Source organism: Ceratotherium simum, chromosome 15, assembly GCF_057802395.1.
Source record: "Ceratotherium simum simum isolate JZ-2026a chromosome 15, ASM5780239v1, whole genome shotgun sequence".
In the NCBI taxonomy this organism is placed as follows: Eukaryota; Metazoa; Chordata; class Mammalia; order Perissodactyla; family Rhinocerotidae; genus Ceratotherium; species Ceratotherium simum.
In genome coordinates, this window is record NC_141914.1 from 14,300,419 (window position 1) to 14,319,888 (window position 19,470).

General features: G+C 38.7%; 1 protein-coding gene across 2 annotated transcripts in view; it reads left to right on the forward strand.

Moving 5' to 3' along the window:
• Positions 1–19,470, forward strand: part of CD96 (CD96 molecule) — a 91,918-nt gene that overhangs the window by 12,194 nt on the left and 60,254 nt on the right. For both annotated transcript variants that reach the window (XM_087439577.1, XM_087439576.1), the window contains 3 exons: positions 6,450–6,574; positions 14,776–14,983; positions 17,676–17,731. In XM_087439577.1, coding sequence (XP_087295703.1) covers positions 6,450–6,574; positions 14,776–14,983; positions 17,676–17,731 — 389 coding nt within the window. The remainder of the gene's footprint in view (positions 1–6,449; positions 6,575–14,775; positions 14,984–17,675; positions 17,732–19,470) is intronic.

The following is a 19,470-nucleotide window of genomic DNA, read 5'->3' on the forward strand; positions in this document are numbered from 1 at the left end:
GTATCAGTAGCTCCTTTCTTTTTATTGCTGGTTAGAATCTATTGTATGACTGACACAATTTGTCTGAAGGACTTACTTCAGGATTTCACACAGGACAAATCTACTTGCAACAAGTTCTCTCAGTTTTTTTCATTTTTATTTTTGAAGGATAATTTAGCTGAATGTGGAATTCTTAGTGGGCTGTTTTTTCTTTGAGCATTTTGAATAAGTCTTCTGATCGCCGTTGTTTCTGGTGAGAAGTGAGCCATTAATTGTGTTATTGGTCCCCTGTGAGTGATGAGTTTTGTTGTTGTTGTTTTTCCTTGCTGATTCCAACTGCAAAATTATGACAACTGCTGCTGTCATAATTTTCTCTTTGTTTTTGGCTTTCAGCAGTTTGATTATAATATGCCTTAGTGTCTCTTTGTGCTTATCTTTTTTGGGTTTTAACATTCTTGGATGTGTAGATTAATTTTGGGGAAAGTTTAAAAAAATCAAAGATGTGAAGTTTCTGGCCATTGTTTCTTCAAATATTTGTTTCATCTCCCTCTCTTTCACCTCTCCTATGACTCCCATTACGTATGTGTTAGGACACTTAATATTGTCCTATATAGCTCCGAAGCTCTGTTCATTTTCCTTCAAACATTTTTCTCCTGGTTCTTCAGATTAGATAATTTATGTTGATCAATAATAAAATACACTGATTCTTTCTTCTGCCGTATCAAATTTGTTGAGAATATCTAGTGAATTTTTGATTTGTGTTATTGACTTTTCAACTCTAGAACAATCATTTAGTTCATTTTATAGTTTGCTATTTCTTCACTAAGGTTCCCTATTGTTGTCATATATTCCCTATTGATGTCATCCTCATTGTCATCATATTTTGCTTTAATCCTTTGAACCTACTTATAACGGCTGCTTCAAATTCTGTTAAATCCAAAATCTGGATCTACTTAGAGTCACGTTCAATTAACTAATTTTTTCCTCGGTACAGATAACATTTTCCTATTTCCTTCATGTCTCATAATTTTTGTTGAAAACTGGACATTTATAAAAAACCATAATGTGACAATTCTAGATTCTGTGGGGTATTTTTTTTCCATTTTGTTTTGTTTTTCTGAGGAAGATTTGCCCTGAACTAACATCTGCTGCAGATCTTCATCTTTTTTTTGTATGTGAACCACCACCACAGCGTGGCCACTGACAGACAAGTGGTGTATGTCTGCACCCGGGAACCGAACCTGGGCTGCCAAAGCGGAACACGCCCAACTTAACCACTAGGCCCCCAGGGCTTGCCCTCAGCTTTTTTTTTTCATTTTAGTAACCCATACTTAAGTTGCAAAATCTATCTCCCTCATAGTGTGTGGCCATTGATTTCTCTGTTCAGCTTTTTATTCTAATTCTTATGTTTTCAATTTGGCTTTGCCCTGCGTTGGCAAAGCCCCTTTGTTGGTCAACCAATGAGTTTGGCACAAGTTGTGCTCAAATGCCTCAAGCCCGTTAGGCTTCCACTCTCCACACACAGATGTGTGTGTGTGTGTGTGTGTGTGTGTGTTAAGGAGTGCATTCAAAGTTGCAGCCAGACTCCCCTAGCTTTTCTTTTTCACCAGGTTTTCTCAGATGTCCCCCAACTCATGTGTGTAATTTCCCAGTCAGCCCAGGATGTGTAGACAACAACTCTCTGCTTTTTTATGGCTCTCTGATTTCCAACATCTTCATGTTAAATGTCTACATGGTCTGCCACTCACCCCAAGTAGGACTGCAAACCCAAGCTAACCAACCTGCAGTTTTCCCTTATTTGATTCTTTCAAGTTTGTCCCTGCTAGCTGACAAAGCGTAGGATTTCCACCCTCAGAGCTAATGTACGTCTGCCTCTCCTGGAAGAAAAGCTGCTGGTTTTTGCAGCCAGCTCCAAGATGGTAAAACTACATTTCTCACCAACCAAGCTAGAGAAGGGAATGGAAGGTCCCTAGGCAAGAAGTCTATAGATTCTGCTGCTTCTCACTGAAGCTCCAGTGGTTTATCAGGAAGAAATGCTTCTCAACTAAATGCTCGCCTTTGGTCAATTTCCAGGGCCCTGAAACAGTTGTTTTTAACACATTTTCTCTGCTTTATATGTGTTTTTTTCCTACTGACCTCTTCATGCCCCATAGCCAAAAGTCCTTCAATTGCCCTCCCCATTTTTGATACCTATTGTATCTTTATTGAAAAACATATATTAATTACTACTCTATTCCTTATAACAATTAAATCATTCTTAGTGATAAATGTAAATATATATTCAACACTCACCACCACCAGTCTTTATGTGAATGCCTTCCAGTCTGAAGTGTATTCTTTTGGAGAATCTTCAGGAAGTGCACGTGGGAGAAATGTTCCCTGAGTTCTTACATTATTCTAACAGGTTTTATGTAGTCTTTATATTAAGAGTTTAATTTTGCTGACTATAAAATCCTTAGTTCACATTTTCTTTCCTTGAGTACATTAAATATGTTACTACATTATTTTCTAGCATAATTGCTGTCAAAAAGCTGAAAAGAATCCGATTTTCTTTCCCCATCACTGACTTTGTTCATTACTTTTATAAGAATATACAAATGTTGTCCGTTCTATTTTGCTACTACAGTATTATCTCTTAATATGTATTTTCTATTCATTTTTTATTTTAAGAAATTTTACTTGAATTATAATTTCTAGTATTGTTTCTGTCTGTTGCTTTATTTCCTTCAGTGTCTTCTGTTATACATATTTTTTATCTTCTTTGCCTATCGTTTTCTTTGAATTTCTTTCATCTTTTTTTTTATTTTAAAATTTTGTTATTTATTAACTTATTTTAAAATTTCCCTCATCCTATTTTTCATTTCTCTTAATGCAATAGCTTTTGGGTTTATAGGTTTTTGTTTTTGTTCTAGTGTGCTCTTCATTTCTGGCGTGATTTTCAAAAATTATTATTTCCAACACTTTCCTGAATTCTGTCACCTATCTTTTGTAAGCTTTCTTCTCTCCAATTGATTCATTTACCAGACTTTCTAAAATTTTTTACAGCTTGTCTTATTTTCTTTATTTCTTTCAGCTCATTTTGAATTATGAGGATATAGTTCTTATTTATTTTGTAGTCATGTCTTTCTAATATGCTGTCATTGTTGTAAGGATGTTGTCTTGTTCTCTATTCTCTTTTTTTTCCTATTGTATCTTTTTTTTTTTTGGTGAGGAAGATCGGCCCTAAGCTAACATCTGTTGCCACTCTTCCTCTTTTTGCTGAGGAAGATTAGCACTGAGTTAACATCTGTGTCCATTTTCCTCTATTTTGTATATGGGATGCTGCCACAGCATGACTTAATGAGTGGTGCATAAGTCTGCGCCCACGATCCAAACCTGTGAACCCCAGGCTGCCGAAGCAGAGTGCAGGAACTTAACCACTACCCCAACAGGCTGGCCCCTCCTATTGTATCTTTATATGTGATTCTACCCCATTCCTTTTCTTTTGCTCATGTTTAAGTTAAATGCACTTTTATTTTTATCATGGAAGAGTGGGCCAGGCTAGCTTTTCTAGAGTCTTCAGTGTTATTTTCGAGTCTTCTGTTATTTTCGAGATTAATAATACGCCATTGTACTTTCTGAGATGTACTTCCTTTCCTCCTATCCTTCCCTTTTATCTAAATTGCTTCTTTGCTTTCTCCTATTGGATCTGTCCTGCTTCATTTGGATTCTACTCCCTGAAGTTTCTTCTCAGTATGGGATACGTCGAAAAAGTCTCCTCCGGTTCAGCAACAACAAGCCTTTTCTTGTTTCCCTTGAAGGCACTGGTAATTTGGTGCCTCAAACGCCTTTCTTCACTTCTGCTGCTGTTCTCAGATTAGTCTGCGTATCTTTCCAGCGATCACCTGTTGTTTTGGGGGGGAATTTCTCCAGTTCTAAGGGCCATCAGAAGCCCAGTCAATTTCCCTGTTTCTTTCTGCACAGTTGCTGATACCACAGCGGCCTGAGGGTTTGTCCCCACCTGTTAATGTGGATATATTGTTACTCAGTGCTCCTGTAATAGCGCCTCTCTACTACTAGTAGTAGTTTTACTATTCTAGTTACTCTGTCTTTATAGGGAGTTTCAGGGATATTCAAAAAGTTATACCATTTGTGCTGCCAACTTCTCAGAATCTGGACAAACTTTATAAAAATTTAATGTTTATGTATTTGGGTACCGTATATTAAAATATAATTAATATATCAAGTGGATTTCGTGGACCTCACAAATATTAGTGCCTAGATCAGTCTCTGCTTAAAATAAATTTATGTAAGTAAAACAATTACAATAATTCCAAGAATAAAATTTAATAGTAGTAATGGTGGTATGCAAATATGGCAAAAAATTTTGATGGTGGTACACAAATAACCCCATTCGGAAGTACTATTATAGTTAAATGCCTGTAACCATAAAGGGCAGGACTTTTTTTTTTTTTAATTACAGGATTGAAGTAATAATTAGAAGCAGCAACAGAGAGCAAGGAAGGCACCTATCCCTCTTCCTGGTCTTGAGGAAATCAGGATACGAGAAAATAAACAAGCACTATTTGAGAATGTGGCAGGGAAGATGCCCCCTAATGAAAAGTCATGGTTTCAATTAAGGGATGGAGGAGGAAAGAGTTACCAGTAAAGAGGATAGCTGACACTGATGAGATATTGAAATATAGCAAAATTCTAAAGGCTAGATATAACACTCTCAAAGTGAGAAATATTCCACTTTTTAAAAAAAACTATACTGTTGATAATAATGAGAATGTTTATACCCCATGATTCATTAATCATACATTTGGGACTTCATCTTAAGTAGCTGAATGGTCAGAAGAAGGCTATTAGTATAAGGATGATCCTTGCTATAGAGATTGCAATAGTTTATTCGCAAATAAAGTGAAAACTCAAACCGAAAGAGCATAATGATTCACGAGTTGGAAATGACTAAACAAATGATGATGGGTGTATCTGAGGGAATGGCACAAAGCCTCTAAAAATTTCAACCACAAATAGTTTAAGAATCACACAACACATTTTTAAGTAAAAATATAGGTAACGTTTGTTGGTTAATAGGATTACAAAGTATGAGAAAACACATGCATATAAACAAAATTTGTATAGGTATAGAAAAAAAGAAAAAAGATTTTCAGGATATTAGGATGATAGGATTGTTTTCATTTATAAATTGTTCTTTGATGTTATTGTAGTCTAGTCACAAATGGATATGTATGTGTATATAACTTCCCCCCCCCCAAAAAAAGACTATAAAACAGATATTTATCTCATATCACCTTAAAAATGAAAGTAATTCAGGCCGGCCCCATGGCTTAGCGGTTAAGTGCGCGCGCTCTGCTACTGGTGGCCCGAGTTCAGATCTTGGGCACGCGCCGATGCACCTCTTCTCTGGCCATACTGAGGCCGCGTCCCACATACAGCAACTAGAAGGATGTGCAACTATGACATACAACTATCTACTGGGGCTTTGGGAAAAAAAAGGAGGAGGATTGGCAATAGATGTTAGCTCAGGGCCAGTCTTCCTCAGCAAAAAGAGGAGGCTTAGCATGGATGTTAGCTCAGGACTGATCTTCCTCACACACAAAAAAAAGAAAATAATTCATTAATGATGCTTCCTCAGAGTTTTCTCATATATTTTTATATATCATTCCTTCTTTGGAGGAATGTTTATAAGCTCTGTAAAGACAACTAGATATGAAGACAGTAAAAAGATCAGAGGTTGTCAGAAGGTTGGTGGGAGGGAGGGATGAATAGGTGAAGAACAGAGGATTTTTAGGGTAATGAAATTATTCTGTATGACACCACAATGGTGGACACATGTCATTATACATTTGTCCAAACCCATAGAATGCACAGCACCAGGAGTGAACTCTAACGTAAACCCTGATGTGAACTCTCATTGGTGATAATGATGTGTCAATGTAGGTCCATCAATTGTAACAAATGTACCACTGTGCTCTGGGATCCTAATAGTGGGGGAGGTCATGCACGCATGGGGACGGGAGGTATATGGGCCCTCTGTACTTTCCACTTAATTTTACTGTGAACCTAAACTGCTCTTTAAAAAAAAAACTGTCTACTAAAATTTTACAAAAGACAATTAGAGGCTAGGTTATAAAGTTACATATTCTATATGAGCAAAGAAACATGATCTGAAGACTGAAGTGTCAATTTTGAGTTAAAGCAGAGGAACATGCCAAATTGTGAGCTGGATTCTCTTAGCGTGGTTTCCCTGTAATTTTTCAATGATAAGCAACTCGGTACTTCTCAATGGCTCCGTTTTGCCATTTATACAATGAGGACTCTAGTGGGGTTTTTCCTTTTTCCTTCATAGGTGCAGCTGAGGAGAGATGAGTCTCTGTACTAAAATTATTCTCCTTTCTTTGATAAAAAGCACTTCACAAACCAATCGCAGATGCATGTCTTTTCCACCTTATGTTTTGTTACAGTTGCTCAGGATGAATGGAGAAGCAACCATACAATGGAAATAGAGATAAATCGGACTCTAGAAATACCATGCTTTCAAAATATCTCCTCGGAAATCTCGTCTGAGTTCACCTTTGCATGGTTGGTGGTAAGTGTTGCCCTTTTCAGTGAATAACTGCAATGATCTTTAAATATTGATTAAGTAAAGGTGAATAACAAATTAAAATAGGGAAGGAAACATACTGGATGAGAGAGGGGCATTGTGTGGAAGGTTGGGGAATGGCCGGAGAGAAAGCAGGGGAGCATTCGCATTCCATCTAACTCAGCAAGGGTCCAGGTCCATGAATGCAGTAATTTAGAAATTAGTTCCTAAAGGTTAGTTTCTATTTTGTGCTACATACCAAACCATGATTACAGAGAGGAAAGAGTGTGAAGGTGCCCTGGAGAAGAGCCACATCCAGCAGAAGTCCCTACTCACAAATATGTGCTTTACCAACAACATATGCAGAGGGATAGACCTTCTTTTCCCAGAATCTATACTACTGCATCCTGGGAAATAGATAACATTGCTTTAGATGGGGAAACACAAACTCTAATGCTTATAAAATATGGATAGAAAATGTACATAAGAGAAGCAGGACCTCTGTAAGAGACAGCCACTGCTCAGCCCTATTATTGCCACAGGGAGCTGCAGGTCTAGACTTACCATGTTTTCTGACTTAAAAAAATAAAAGCCAAGAATCTGAATTTTTATGGGAACTTTTCCAAGGCAAGCCAACCAAATGACAGCCAGCTATTAACCAATGTATATAATAGACCTCTAATACTATTAAATCCGATAACGCAAGACTGACACAGTTATAAAGATAACCATAAACACAATTTTGAGAATCACGTAAGACGGTGTTTATTTAGATGATTCAAAATATGATTGCATTAATTTTTAGATTGCCATAACAATAAAAACACAAAATTTAAAAATTCTTATAGGACTCGTAGATCTCCATGAATGTAACAACTGATACAGTTTGCAAAATACTGTATTCACATGATTTATCATTCATATTACAAGTTATCTAGATTTTTGTGGACTGTTTTGGAAACTAGACACTTCATTTAAAAAAATTTCTCTGGAGATGTGCCAAATCCAAAATAACTGGCCTGCAAGTAGGCCTAAAAATACAAACTACTGATACTTTTTCACTATCTAGATATTTTTTGGATAGTCGGTAGAATAAGAAGAAAAAAAATGTTCTAAAATAACTGTCTCAAACTGTTCTAAAATCTACGATGTCTCTTTGTCATCTGTCAGAAAATACTTCTTTCCCTTTATGGGGTTTGGTTTCCAAAATGTAAGGCTTCCCGGACATTGTGCCTATCATTAGTATAAGTCAATTTTCCATAACAAACATGATACAATGAGGTTCTTAGAAAAAGGTTAAAAAGTAGAGATGATCTCAAGGGGGCAGAAACCTCCTAAACCAAACTCTACAGTGATGGGCATGCACTCTATACCTTGCTTATGTTACTAATATTTTCTACCAATAGGCAAAAAGTCTCCATCCTAATGATCACGAATTCACTATCAAGGGGAATAATAAAGTTTAATAAGAATAAATAATAATAAAATTTAATAAGTTTAATAAAGCTTTACTACAGAGATTTTTGCTGGCTAGTAAATTGATCTGGAGTGTTCTTATCTCAAGAGTGTGTGATCTGTTTTTCTAAGCAAATGTAAAGCCTTCAGTCAGCCTGTGTCTTTTGTGTGACTCTGAGTTTCTCCAGAGCAAAAAGCTACATCACTCACTTCAAAAATCCCTGGCATCCAGTATAGTGCCTAGAACATAGACACTCAATAAATAATTAATAAATAATTAAATGGATCTGTTTCTCTTTGTGCCATTCCCCCATATCCCATTCATTGTCTGCATATTAAATTGATAGTCACTAAATTCATGCTGGCTGTTTGATGGCTGGCTGGTTAATGAGCAGCAGCTCACTAAGTATTAACGACTAGATAACTGATAAGGCATCCTTTATCTAGTAGTTTTCTTCAAAGAAACTAAGAAGGCTGTATAGACATTATCTTTAGATCCTGGCAGGACCTTTAGGATAAATGAGGGACAGAGAAAGTGCACCTCAGGTCACAGGGTGAGAGAGTCCTAAACTTCTTCTAGAACCTCAAGCCATGCTGTCACTTTAAAGGATGCATCATGATAGGGACAACTTGAGGAATCTTTCTGAAAGAAACTTCTCTTCAAAGGCAACATTGTATTGGCAAATGTGCTGATTAAATACCTACTGTGAATTCCCTTTTAAAATGTCAAAATCTATTTGCTTCTCTGATTTACATCCGTGCTCCACACTGTCCGTGGCTGTGGGATTCAGCAAGTCTGATATGAAATCATCCAGTGTCCCCATATTGGGGAATAAACTGCAGCTCTTCAGGTCCTGACTGTTATAGGTCTGAAGAGGACATAAATATCCCCTCCAATCCATTTTTTAGTTCTGCAATCTCTTGTTAAACTAGCAATAAAACTCATAACGTTACACCAGTTGTTCTTATGAACACGATATAATGTGGCTTTTAGAAAAAGGTTAAAAAGTAGAGATGGTGAAGATGAGCTCAGGAGGGTAGAAACCTGTTGTACCAAACTAAGAAACTCCAGGAAGCTGCAACGTGCTCCCACTGCAAGTGCTGCGTTGAACCCTGGAAACAATTTAACAAACTAAAATGATTCTAATTGAGGTCACTGGAAAACAGCCTGGAAAAGTCATGTCTTCTTATATGTGGAATTTTATAAAATTTAATTAATTCAGTTATGACCTTCATAGGAAAGGTTATTATTGGGATACTCAGTTATTATTAAAAAAAAATTATTTGCTATGTGTACCTGATCCCATGCCAAGGCTGTTAAATGTGTTCATGGAGTGGATCCTTTGCATTGGGGGAAGTTTCATTCCAGGATTGTGACTACACTGAGGTAGACAGGCACCAGGTGCAAATACACATTGTATCCAACATTGACCCAGCATGAGAGGTGATAAATAAACATAAAGGGGTAACCCTGCAGTGGACACTGAGGGTCTATATGAATGGTGGGGTGATGTATAAGATGTATCGAGTGTGTGTGGGATGCAATAGACGAAGGACAAATGAAATTTTTCCCAATTTGTGTCCTGGGGCACAAGCATACAGTCATCAGGGAAATTCTGCAGGCTTACTATAGGAGCTTCTAAATACACTCCAGTATTCTGTTTTCATTCCAAATTATCATCCTGATTTCCCACAGTATAAATTGCAATTTGATCCAATAAACATACATGAATCTATTTTGAGTGCTAGGTCCTGCAGGGGTACAAAAGTATATTGGACATATTTCCTACCAAGAAACACAACTTTAATAAAAATGTGAAAAATGGCAGCATAGAGGTAAAATAGTTTGATTCTGACTAGATGGACCTGGAAAAGCTTCTTAGGTTATGTTAGAGCTGGATAATTAAAGAACAGTGGGCCAGAAAGCGACAGACATGGACTACACCAAGACCCTGGTACTCATGAGTACAAGTTGGCAGTGGGGGCAGGGGGAGATGTTGAGGGAATATTTGTTCCCAAAGTTGGTGGATAAAGAGAAACCCATGATTTTTCTCTTTAAAATCGTGAAAAGAAGGAGAGGAATATTTCAGATTCAAATAGTTCAATATTAGTGATAAAGGCACATAACTAAAACCTAGATGCTTCTATTTCTTTAAACTTTTATTTATAAATGTATCTTTTCATTATACTCTTCTTTAATATTGGTGATGTTTTGTATTTAAACAAAAGGCAAAATGGTACTATAAATAATGTTGGTTTCCCACGCCTATGGGAAGCCTAGCTAGTAGAATACAAAACTGTCACCTTCTCCCGGATGGCAACTGACCCTAATTGTCTTCACCATAATCAAAAATGAAGTGCTGGCCAACCTACAAAGTGTTGACAACCAATTGTGATGATTGGAAAAATATTGTCCGGTGCTCTGTCAAGTGGCCATGGGGAGCTTTGCAAGCAGCTGCCTTGACAGCACCGACTGGATGGAGACTAAATGGAGGAAACGTGAAGACAGGAAGCAGTTTGGAGATAAAGAAGTAGCAATCAATACAGTTAGCAGAATTTATTGAATGAGCTCCATACACTCAACACCTGCCATGTGCTATGGTCAACACAGCCAACCCTGGCACGGACCTCAGAGACAAGATAAAGCCATTAAATCAAACAGTACCAAGGTCCCTTTCCTGGATGGAAAATTCTGATTCTAATACAAAAGTAGGAAAGGCTCTGCAAACTATTTTAGGGTCTGTCAAGTGATAAAAGGACATACAGCAGTATTCCATTATTCAATATGACCCTACCCAGCCCTCACCATGCTGATTATTTTATGCAAATCCTGTACATGACTTACTTATGCATTTATTTCTCTTCTCTGGGTCCTGATTTTGTAATTTGTTTTTCTTGTGAATTTGTTCTTCTCCTCAGATAGACTATAAGCAGAAAAGACAAGGTCTGTTCATTCTACTGCTTTTGTGAGGCTGTAGATAGCAAAGTCATCAACAGCATGACTTTTGGAGGAAAACTGTTGTTTTCAAGTGCTGGGTCTACCATTTACTGGCTGTGTGACCTAAGAGCTGGGATTAGGGTGAGGTGGGTAAGGCCCTCGCCTTGGGTACAAAATTTAAGAGAGTGCCAAAAAAATCAGTAATCAAGATACAAATTTTAATAAAATGTTTTTTAAAAATCAACATTTAGGGAAAATCCATTATGAGCAAAATATCAAAATTTTAAATAAAGTCAGGTTGTGGTTTTTTGAGACCCTGCCATGCTGTTCAAGGAACAGCATTTTCCAATCAGCCTGTGGTTCCTGGGCCTTCCTGGCATCGTGATCCCCGTGGGTGCATGCGTGAGGGTTGACAGAGTAGAACAGATGGAGCAATGCACACCTTTATGCATTCCTTTTTAAAAGATTTTTTAATTGTAGAGTTTTTATTAACTTTTTCCACCTGGTGAAAATATAGGAGGATATTTTGATAAGTGCACATAGGGGCACACATTTCTCCTTTTGTCTCAGAATTCAGTGTGACCTTGGATATGTTGCCTAATCTAAATTTTAGCTGCCTCACCTATAAAAGGAGATCATTATAGTATGACCTCATGGTGTTGTGAGGTGTGAATAAGGTAATGCAACTAAATAACTCAGCATAGTACCTGTACCCAGCATGTGTTAAAAATTAATCTCTAAGTGGTTAGTTTTATGACTCTCCATAATTCTTCAATTTAATAAGGCAGATCGTGAATACATGCTCATGAATTAGCTGGGTGATCATCAGTGAGGCTGGAGGACAAAGCCTTTGTATTAATTGAACATCTACTGAGTGTCAGTGTAGGTGTATCATACACATTAGCTAGTTCAGTCTATATTCCCCTTTAAATCGTAAGGGTCCACCAGGTTGAGAATCCCATGAAGTTTTAGAAATATTTATTAATATTAAAAAAAATTTGTCAAAAATTTTGCTTTAAGAACAAGAAAAGAAAAACAGGCAAGAATAAAGGCTCTGTATAAGACCCCCTACCAGTCTGTTTCCTACAGACAAGTTACCTAAGAGCATCATTATCTGGTAGGAGTTGAAGTACACTCTGGGACCCCTATCACCAAGGTGTCTTCAGTCAGCATATTGCCCACACCTCTGTAATCTATAACTTATATAAAGGCCTCTGGCTTCCTGGAATTTCTTTTATATTTTTCATTCTAGATACTCCAGAAAGTTTTTTTTATTTGTCTTGTGATGGTTTGGTTTTTATTAGCATGTGTTGTCTCTGTAGCCTATGTCCCTTGCTATCCCTGTTATCCCTGGTCCTGGGCAGCCCTGGTTTTTGATGCTGTGACTTACGTACCTTCTTACGTTGTGTGACCTTTGAGCAAGTTACTTAACCTCAGTTTATTCCAGATTGTCCAAAGCGGTAAATAAGATAAGACTTGAAAGAAGTTCACATAGTGCCTAAGATATAGTAGGTGCTAATTTAATTTAAGCTAATAAAAATATAAAATTTTAGTAGTGGTCACAGCATTATATTAGCATTCTTTCTCCCTCTTCCAGCTCTAGACATTTCGTTGTTTGCACTGGTTTTTTCCACCTCTCCTTCTCCCATTTGCTCCGTAGGCAGCCACTCACATGCAGGTTCTTGCCTTGGCCCCTTCATAACTGGGGACTCTAGAATCTCTTAGGCTCTCCTGATGTTGCTGGTTACAGGACACACTTTGCAACTGAAACCACCTTTCCCAAGGAAGGAATAAACCCCTCCTCTATAACAGTTAATCGCTCAGAAAAGAAAAGAAAAGCAAAACTTCGCATAAATTGTTTTTTTCGGGTATATCTTTCCTCCGTCAATTAAACAGCTCTGGCCAGTCACACTCAGCTACACAATAAAGGAAAAAGCAGTTTCTCTCGCCAGAATCCAGCCTCAGCCTCTGACTGCCCTTCTTCCCACAAAGAGGTGACAGATGGAAATATTCCAATTGACGAGTCATTGACTAAATGACCAAGAAGCATTTTGAACTCCAAAATCATCACAAAATCTGTCCCTGTGCGTAAAGCAAGGGCTGTGAAACTCAGCTTGGTTTGTTTGCTGAAGGACCTGCAGGGGGAGCCTGCAGCCTTAATTATCGGCCTCCCGACCAGCAGATGCTGCGTGATGCCTTCCCTTACTTTCTTCTGCTGTCAACATCCAATACTTAGGGTTCCTTTTGGGACCCCTGTCTCCAGAATATAAGCTCTCTCCCTTTCATTTTCGGTACCCTTCCTCATTAGGAAGACAGCAGCCAGACTCTTAGGGCCTTCTTTACGTGTGTGTGAAGGTATGTGCGTTGCCGCAGGAGTGAGTCTTAAGCAGAGGATGATTCTCTGCAGGCAGTACCATCTGTAACCTGTATGTAAGGCTGATACGAGTCCCAACCATACTCACCTAAAGAACTGTGTCATACATAAGAGTTTCTACTAAGCATATTCTGGAAACATCTATATAAACTATTTAAGAAGTCTGCCTTAGTGTTTCCACTGTTTCTGCTCTCTGCCCGTACTTGAATTCTCTCCCTCACCTGGCTTCCATTTCTTCCACTCTGAATCTGTCTCATTTTTTAAACCAGAGACTCCAAATCACAGATCTTCGTTTGTATTGTTTCGTGACTTCTTCCTCATTGAATGCATTACTGATCACCCTTCTCCTTTTCAGTTCCCTCCATTTCCTCTGACCCCTGCGCATAGTGATTCATCTGTTGTTTAGAGTCAGACCAGTGGTTCTCAGCCCTGGCTCCCCCAAGGACCTTTAAAAAAAAAAAAGACCCAGCCCAAGTTTCACCCCCGAATAACTGAGTTAGAATCTCCAGAGAAGAAGTTTGTGCATCAGAATATTTTCAAAGCAACTCAGCTGAGAATATTCAGCTATACTGAAGGGTGTAAGGGCATAACTCTTCCTCTACCCTCGTGCCCTTCAAGATGCCCCTCCTAACTGGGCCCTTAGTCAGCAGATTTACTGACATTGATCAACACTGGGCCATTTATACGGACTAGAGGAGCCAAGTAAACTCTGATCTCCAGAATTCAGGTGAACATTTACAGCCCACGCCTCATGTGTCCCCTTTGAAGGCAGCACACACACAGAAATAGGGGCAGAGGAGCAAGGACTATGACTAGGCTGAGGTAAGGAGGTGTCTAGGGCGCAAAATTCAAGGAGGCACTCACTCTCAGGTGCCAACCCTATACTTACAAGATCCTGAGAATGAAACCTCCTTAAATATGGGCCCTAGGAGCCTCTTTACCTCAGACTAGTCCTGACTCTGAGGTAAAATGAGCTAAAATAAGACCTTTTCTAAAGGAATGCTGGGAAGAAAGGACGACCATAATCATCCAGTTCAGGAGAAGATTTAATAGCGAAACAGATACAGCCTCCTCAACACATCTTAGCATTAAGATTTCAGAACTTGAAATGAGAATTACAATCTGCCATTAGCCCCCAGTGCTGCACCGCCCAAATCCCACCCCGGATATGCAGCTTATGGAAGGTTATGTAGGGGAAGTTCTAGCCAGAAGAGCAGCAGATTTCATTCATGTTGGAAGAGAGTGACAGTAGTTTTTAATTGAAAGTCAAATGTAATGATACTTGCTCTAGTGACATTTTAAGTATCTCTTAATTTCAATTCTTCATTTGTCATCTCTATTTTTACAAGACATAAATGAATTAATTCATGTGGAACACCTAGTCCTGTAACCTGTGGGACAGTTGAGGGCTCAATAACTGGTAACTATTTTTCTTACCAGGAGGATAATGGTACTCAGGAAACACTTATCACCCAAGATCACCCCATCAGCAATTCCACGTTATTTAAAGACAGAGTCAGGCTAGGTACAGACCATGGACTCCACCTCTCTCCAGTCCAAATCCACGACGACCACCGGAAGTTCTCTTGCCACATTGTGGTCAGGCCTGGCAAAATCTTGAGGAGCTCCACCACGGTCAAGGTTTTTGGTAAGAGTTTTTGTTCCCTGGACTCTCTGCTACCCTCCTGTCAATTTCTCCTGCCTTGCTCTCCCCTAGAGAGGAAGCGCCCTGTGAGCTGGAGAGCAGCCAGGCAAGGATAGCTGTTCTGGAGTTCTGTTTGCCCCTCACATTGAGGGTAGTAAGTTAAAGAATGATGACTCAGTTAATAGAATAAAATCACACAGAGAGCCATAGATGGGTCAATTTCCTGGTGACCACTATCTTATTTACAACTTGAATGTTTCTGACAGAATATTGGAAATCTCTTTAATTATAACTGCCAAAGTCTAATTGCTTAGTTGTCTAATTGTCTTAGTTGCTTGCTGGAACCAGAGGGAATGAGGCCAGTGTGAGAAAAGGAAGATGATAAACACTGCTCCAGAGAAACTCTGCAAGAGTTGCCCCCACCCCCACCCACCCACCAAGGCCAGTTGTGGGGAGAGACTGTCTAGCTCCTCCAGCAAAAGAGCCTGCAGGATGGCCCTCTGAGCCTGCATTCACAGAAGTGTGGAGCTGACCTGAAATAGCCACTGTGGCCTCACTCAAACTGCAGAGACTCTGCAGGGTGCAAATTTGGGAGAAAATGTGAAAATTCTATTTTGCTCAGTGATGCACGGAAATGTTAATAAGCAGAAACCCCTAGCTTTGGATATTTTTTCATCTTTGTGACCAAGAATTGTGTTTTCTAAAACTTCATTCTCAAATGAAGGTGAAGAAAAAAAGCAACGATGTGGATGAGCAATGTGGTAAATGGTAAATTTTCACTCGAAAATGAGGTAAACAAAGAGAAAATCACTTCACAAAACCTAAGAGCATGGGCTGCTAGGATTTTCCCTCAGTTCTCTGAATGAGAGGAGAAGTGAAAAATCTTTGTTTTTACTTAGAATCTTATTGCATTATTAGAGGTCGCACAATTTGGAATTTTGGAGGAAATGCAAAACTTGTAGTTCACAAAGATGGGAGTAGTTACAGCCAAGATTTATTTAGTTTGAAGTCTCTGGCTTATAGCTTTTCCTATGTCTCTCTCTCTGGCTCTTGCCCTCTTCCTCCTGCCCTCATTCACGCCCTCCTTTCCTCCCTCTCTCTTCATCTCTCCTCAGGAATGGGCTAGGAAAAAATCAATTGCCCCCCATGAGCAGGTTCCTTATGGAGCCTGAACAATGCCCTGTGAAGAGCTGGAAAAGACTGTTCATCTGTTTTATCGATTATGACCATTCTTTCATTTATGGAGTGTGACTTTCTTAGTACAAACATGAAATTGACTCATCTGACCTCACTATTGACAAATCAATGAAGGCAGCCATCCAGGATGTGAAAAGAAATATCAATTCTAAGTTAGGCAAACTGTGCCCCACTGGACTAAGGGTTTTTGCACCATAAGTTGATCTAATTGCCTTAGCATTTAAACCATGTCCTGTATCTCCTTTAACATTACTTCCCTTAGCGGGCATCACCTGCCGTCACAAATTTGCTCTCCTCCACTCCTAAGCGCTAAACCTGATTGTCCTGGGTCTCAGAAAGAATATGTCTCTACCACCCCTGCAACTTTTAGTACTTGTTCCTTATTTCAGGTCCTTCATTCTACTGGTATTTATTGCTAGTAGGAGGTCAGAAATACCCCTCCTCCCATCAGTGTTTTAGGGTTGTATCTTGGTTTGGGTTCCCCTGAAAGAAAACATTGAGACAAGAATTTGAGTTAAATTAATTTATTGGCAAGGAAGCTGGGGTGTTATCCACCAGCTCCCCGTGTTATCATCGTTAACTCTCTAGGACTTCCAGTTTGCTCTACTTGTGGACTAAGTGTGCTCCCATAACCCCAATAAATCCTTGGGAGAGAGTCATAGCCATGCCCAGCAAGAGGCCTTCAGTAAGTAGAGGCAACGCCAAATGGACGTAGCAGCTCTGACTATACCTGTGACAAGGGGCCTCAGTATTTTCCCCACTGGTTCATAGAGGGTTTTGCCTGCTATGCTCAAGAACCTACTTGAAGCCACTTCAGTTCAACATGATGTACTCAGTGTTGACTTCGTGCTGGGCACTGTTAAGTGCTAGAGATGGAGAGATGAATAAAGCAGTCTGGCTTCAAGGCACTTACAATCTAGCAGGACACCAATATCACTGAAATAGTCCCTGATAGTTTCTAGTATCAAGAAACTAAACAAGTATCCAGTGTTTTTCCTGTCCCCCTCAGGGACCTGTAAACCATATTTTATTTCTAGGCCTTTAGACACGTAGAATACTCATCTCTTCTCTCTCTCTACCACTTCTCCCTCCCCTCCTCCACATTCCCCATTTCGCTTGACTCACCGATAATCATCATTCAAGTATCAGTTAGATGTTGCATCTTCCAAAGCCTCGTCTTATCCTCTAAGGCTGGGCTAGAATTTCCTCTTAAAAGCCTTCTTCAAATCCTACATGTCCTCAGTTATGGAACTTATCTCAGTGTGTTCTAATTTCTAGTTTATGTAGCTGCATTTTCCATGAAAATGTAAATTTCTTGAGGACAGTGAAGGTGATCTGTTCACCTTTGTTTCCTAGGCATCTAGCATAGTGCTGGGCACACAGTTGGTGTTTGATAAATATCTGATGAACTATGAATCTTACACAAACACACACACACAAAAGTAGGCCAGGTAGGATGGCATTCAGTGCCACTAATTGTGTTTTATTTGCCTTTAAGCTAAGCCAGAAATCCCCATGATTGTGGAAAACAACTCCATGGATGTCTTGGGAGAGGTGAGTCACATTAAAGCCTCTGAAAATCTGTAGTGTAATATGCCAAGGTGTGTCAGGTTGCATCATTGTCCAGAATGTTTTCTCAAAGAACCTTGGTCCTTGAACCTCAGCCAATTGATTTCTAATGAGGAAGAAAGGAAACTGAGTTGATTCTAGAAAACAAATGGGAATCCTTACTTTCCAACTTAGGGCTCTCAGAACATGTGATTCTTAGCCTTAAATTTTCTAGAAAAATTGTCTCAATGGTTTAAATTTCTCTTTGATAAAAATTGAAATAGATATTGAAGGAAAAGTAGGGCAGAAAGCAGCATGAATCCTGGCGTAAAAATAAGGTTTTTGTTTAGTTGACATTTAATTTGTTCTAATCCATTTTCTGTACCAGCTTTCTCATTGTTTTTATTTTGAAGTAGCAAGAGGAGATGTGGCCTTCTCTACCCCTTCAGAACCCTAGCTACTTCTTAGACAGTAGGAGAAAGGGCAGGAGAAAAGGAAAAGTGAGTAGGGCTCTCTGACTTCAATTTGTTGTAGGTAGTTCCCAGCCTCTAGTCATTGGGGTCTGGGCTCACTTGCCAGCTCTTCCTTTCACTGGCTGTGACCTTGGGCAAATTGCTTCATGTCTTTGTAGTCAACTTTCCCATCTATATGAAGGGGATAAAAAGATTATCTGCACATTGTTGTTTTTAAGAATTAAATGAGATAATGTATGAAAATTTCTTAGTGTATTGTGTGGCATATATGAAGAACTCAATAAATATTGTTCTTGTTGTTGTTGTTATTACTATTATGTGTGTTAATCAGCTGTCTTGTGGCATTATGACTTCATTCAAGCTTTCCAAAAATCAAGTAAAATAAATATTCTTATTAAGTCTCATACATTTCCTTGGTACCTGGGATGAGAGAAAATTATACTCATAGTCTAGTTACTTCTAGCCCCAGGGACATTAAATAACTTATGATTTCTGGTCCTGCTGAATATCAGTCATTTAATTTGATAGCTGCCTACAAGTCATCACTCAGATTCTGTGGGATGGTTTTAGATGAGCGTATATATGCATTATCCAAGCATTTGTGTCTTTTGTTGATTTTATATATTAGTCTCTTAGATAATTGCTATTCTTGTCCTGAGTATACAGAAAAAGATTTTAAATTTTTTGTTCTGCCAAAATTAATTTCCAATTTTATTAGTGGACTTTATTTCAATAGTTTAAATAAAACAAATAATCCAATGGTACAATGTTTGGTAGGTGTTTTTGATTCTTATAAGGATTTCTTGTAGGTTCTTGGTGCCAATGTTTACAGGTAATATGGATTCAGTCCAGATATAGAACCATAAGATTGGATCCAAGAATTCCAGTTTTTAAAAAACAGGTCTTTGTCTTACATGTTTTCAAATTCCCTCTTCTGTACCCATGCTTGCCTAGGTGCTGACTAGGAAAAGCAAAGAACCTTCCTTTCTAGAGAATTAGTGAATAATCTTTCACAATCTCCACGTAACCAGCTACAAGACACAGCTTGCCTATGGATCTTTTAAGATCTTGCCAAATATTAGTAATTCCTTACTCTAATATTCTTATAATCCCCATTGTATTTTTAACAACTTATTAACTCTTCAAAGCCCTTTCACATGCTTTTATCATGTGATGCTCCCAAGGAGCCTCTGAAATAGGTAGGGCATCTGTCATTTTACAAGTGAAAAATTGGGGTCCGAAGAGTCTAAATGACTGGCTGCGTCACTAATA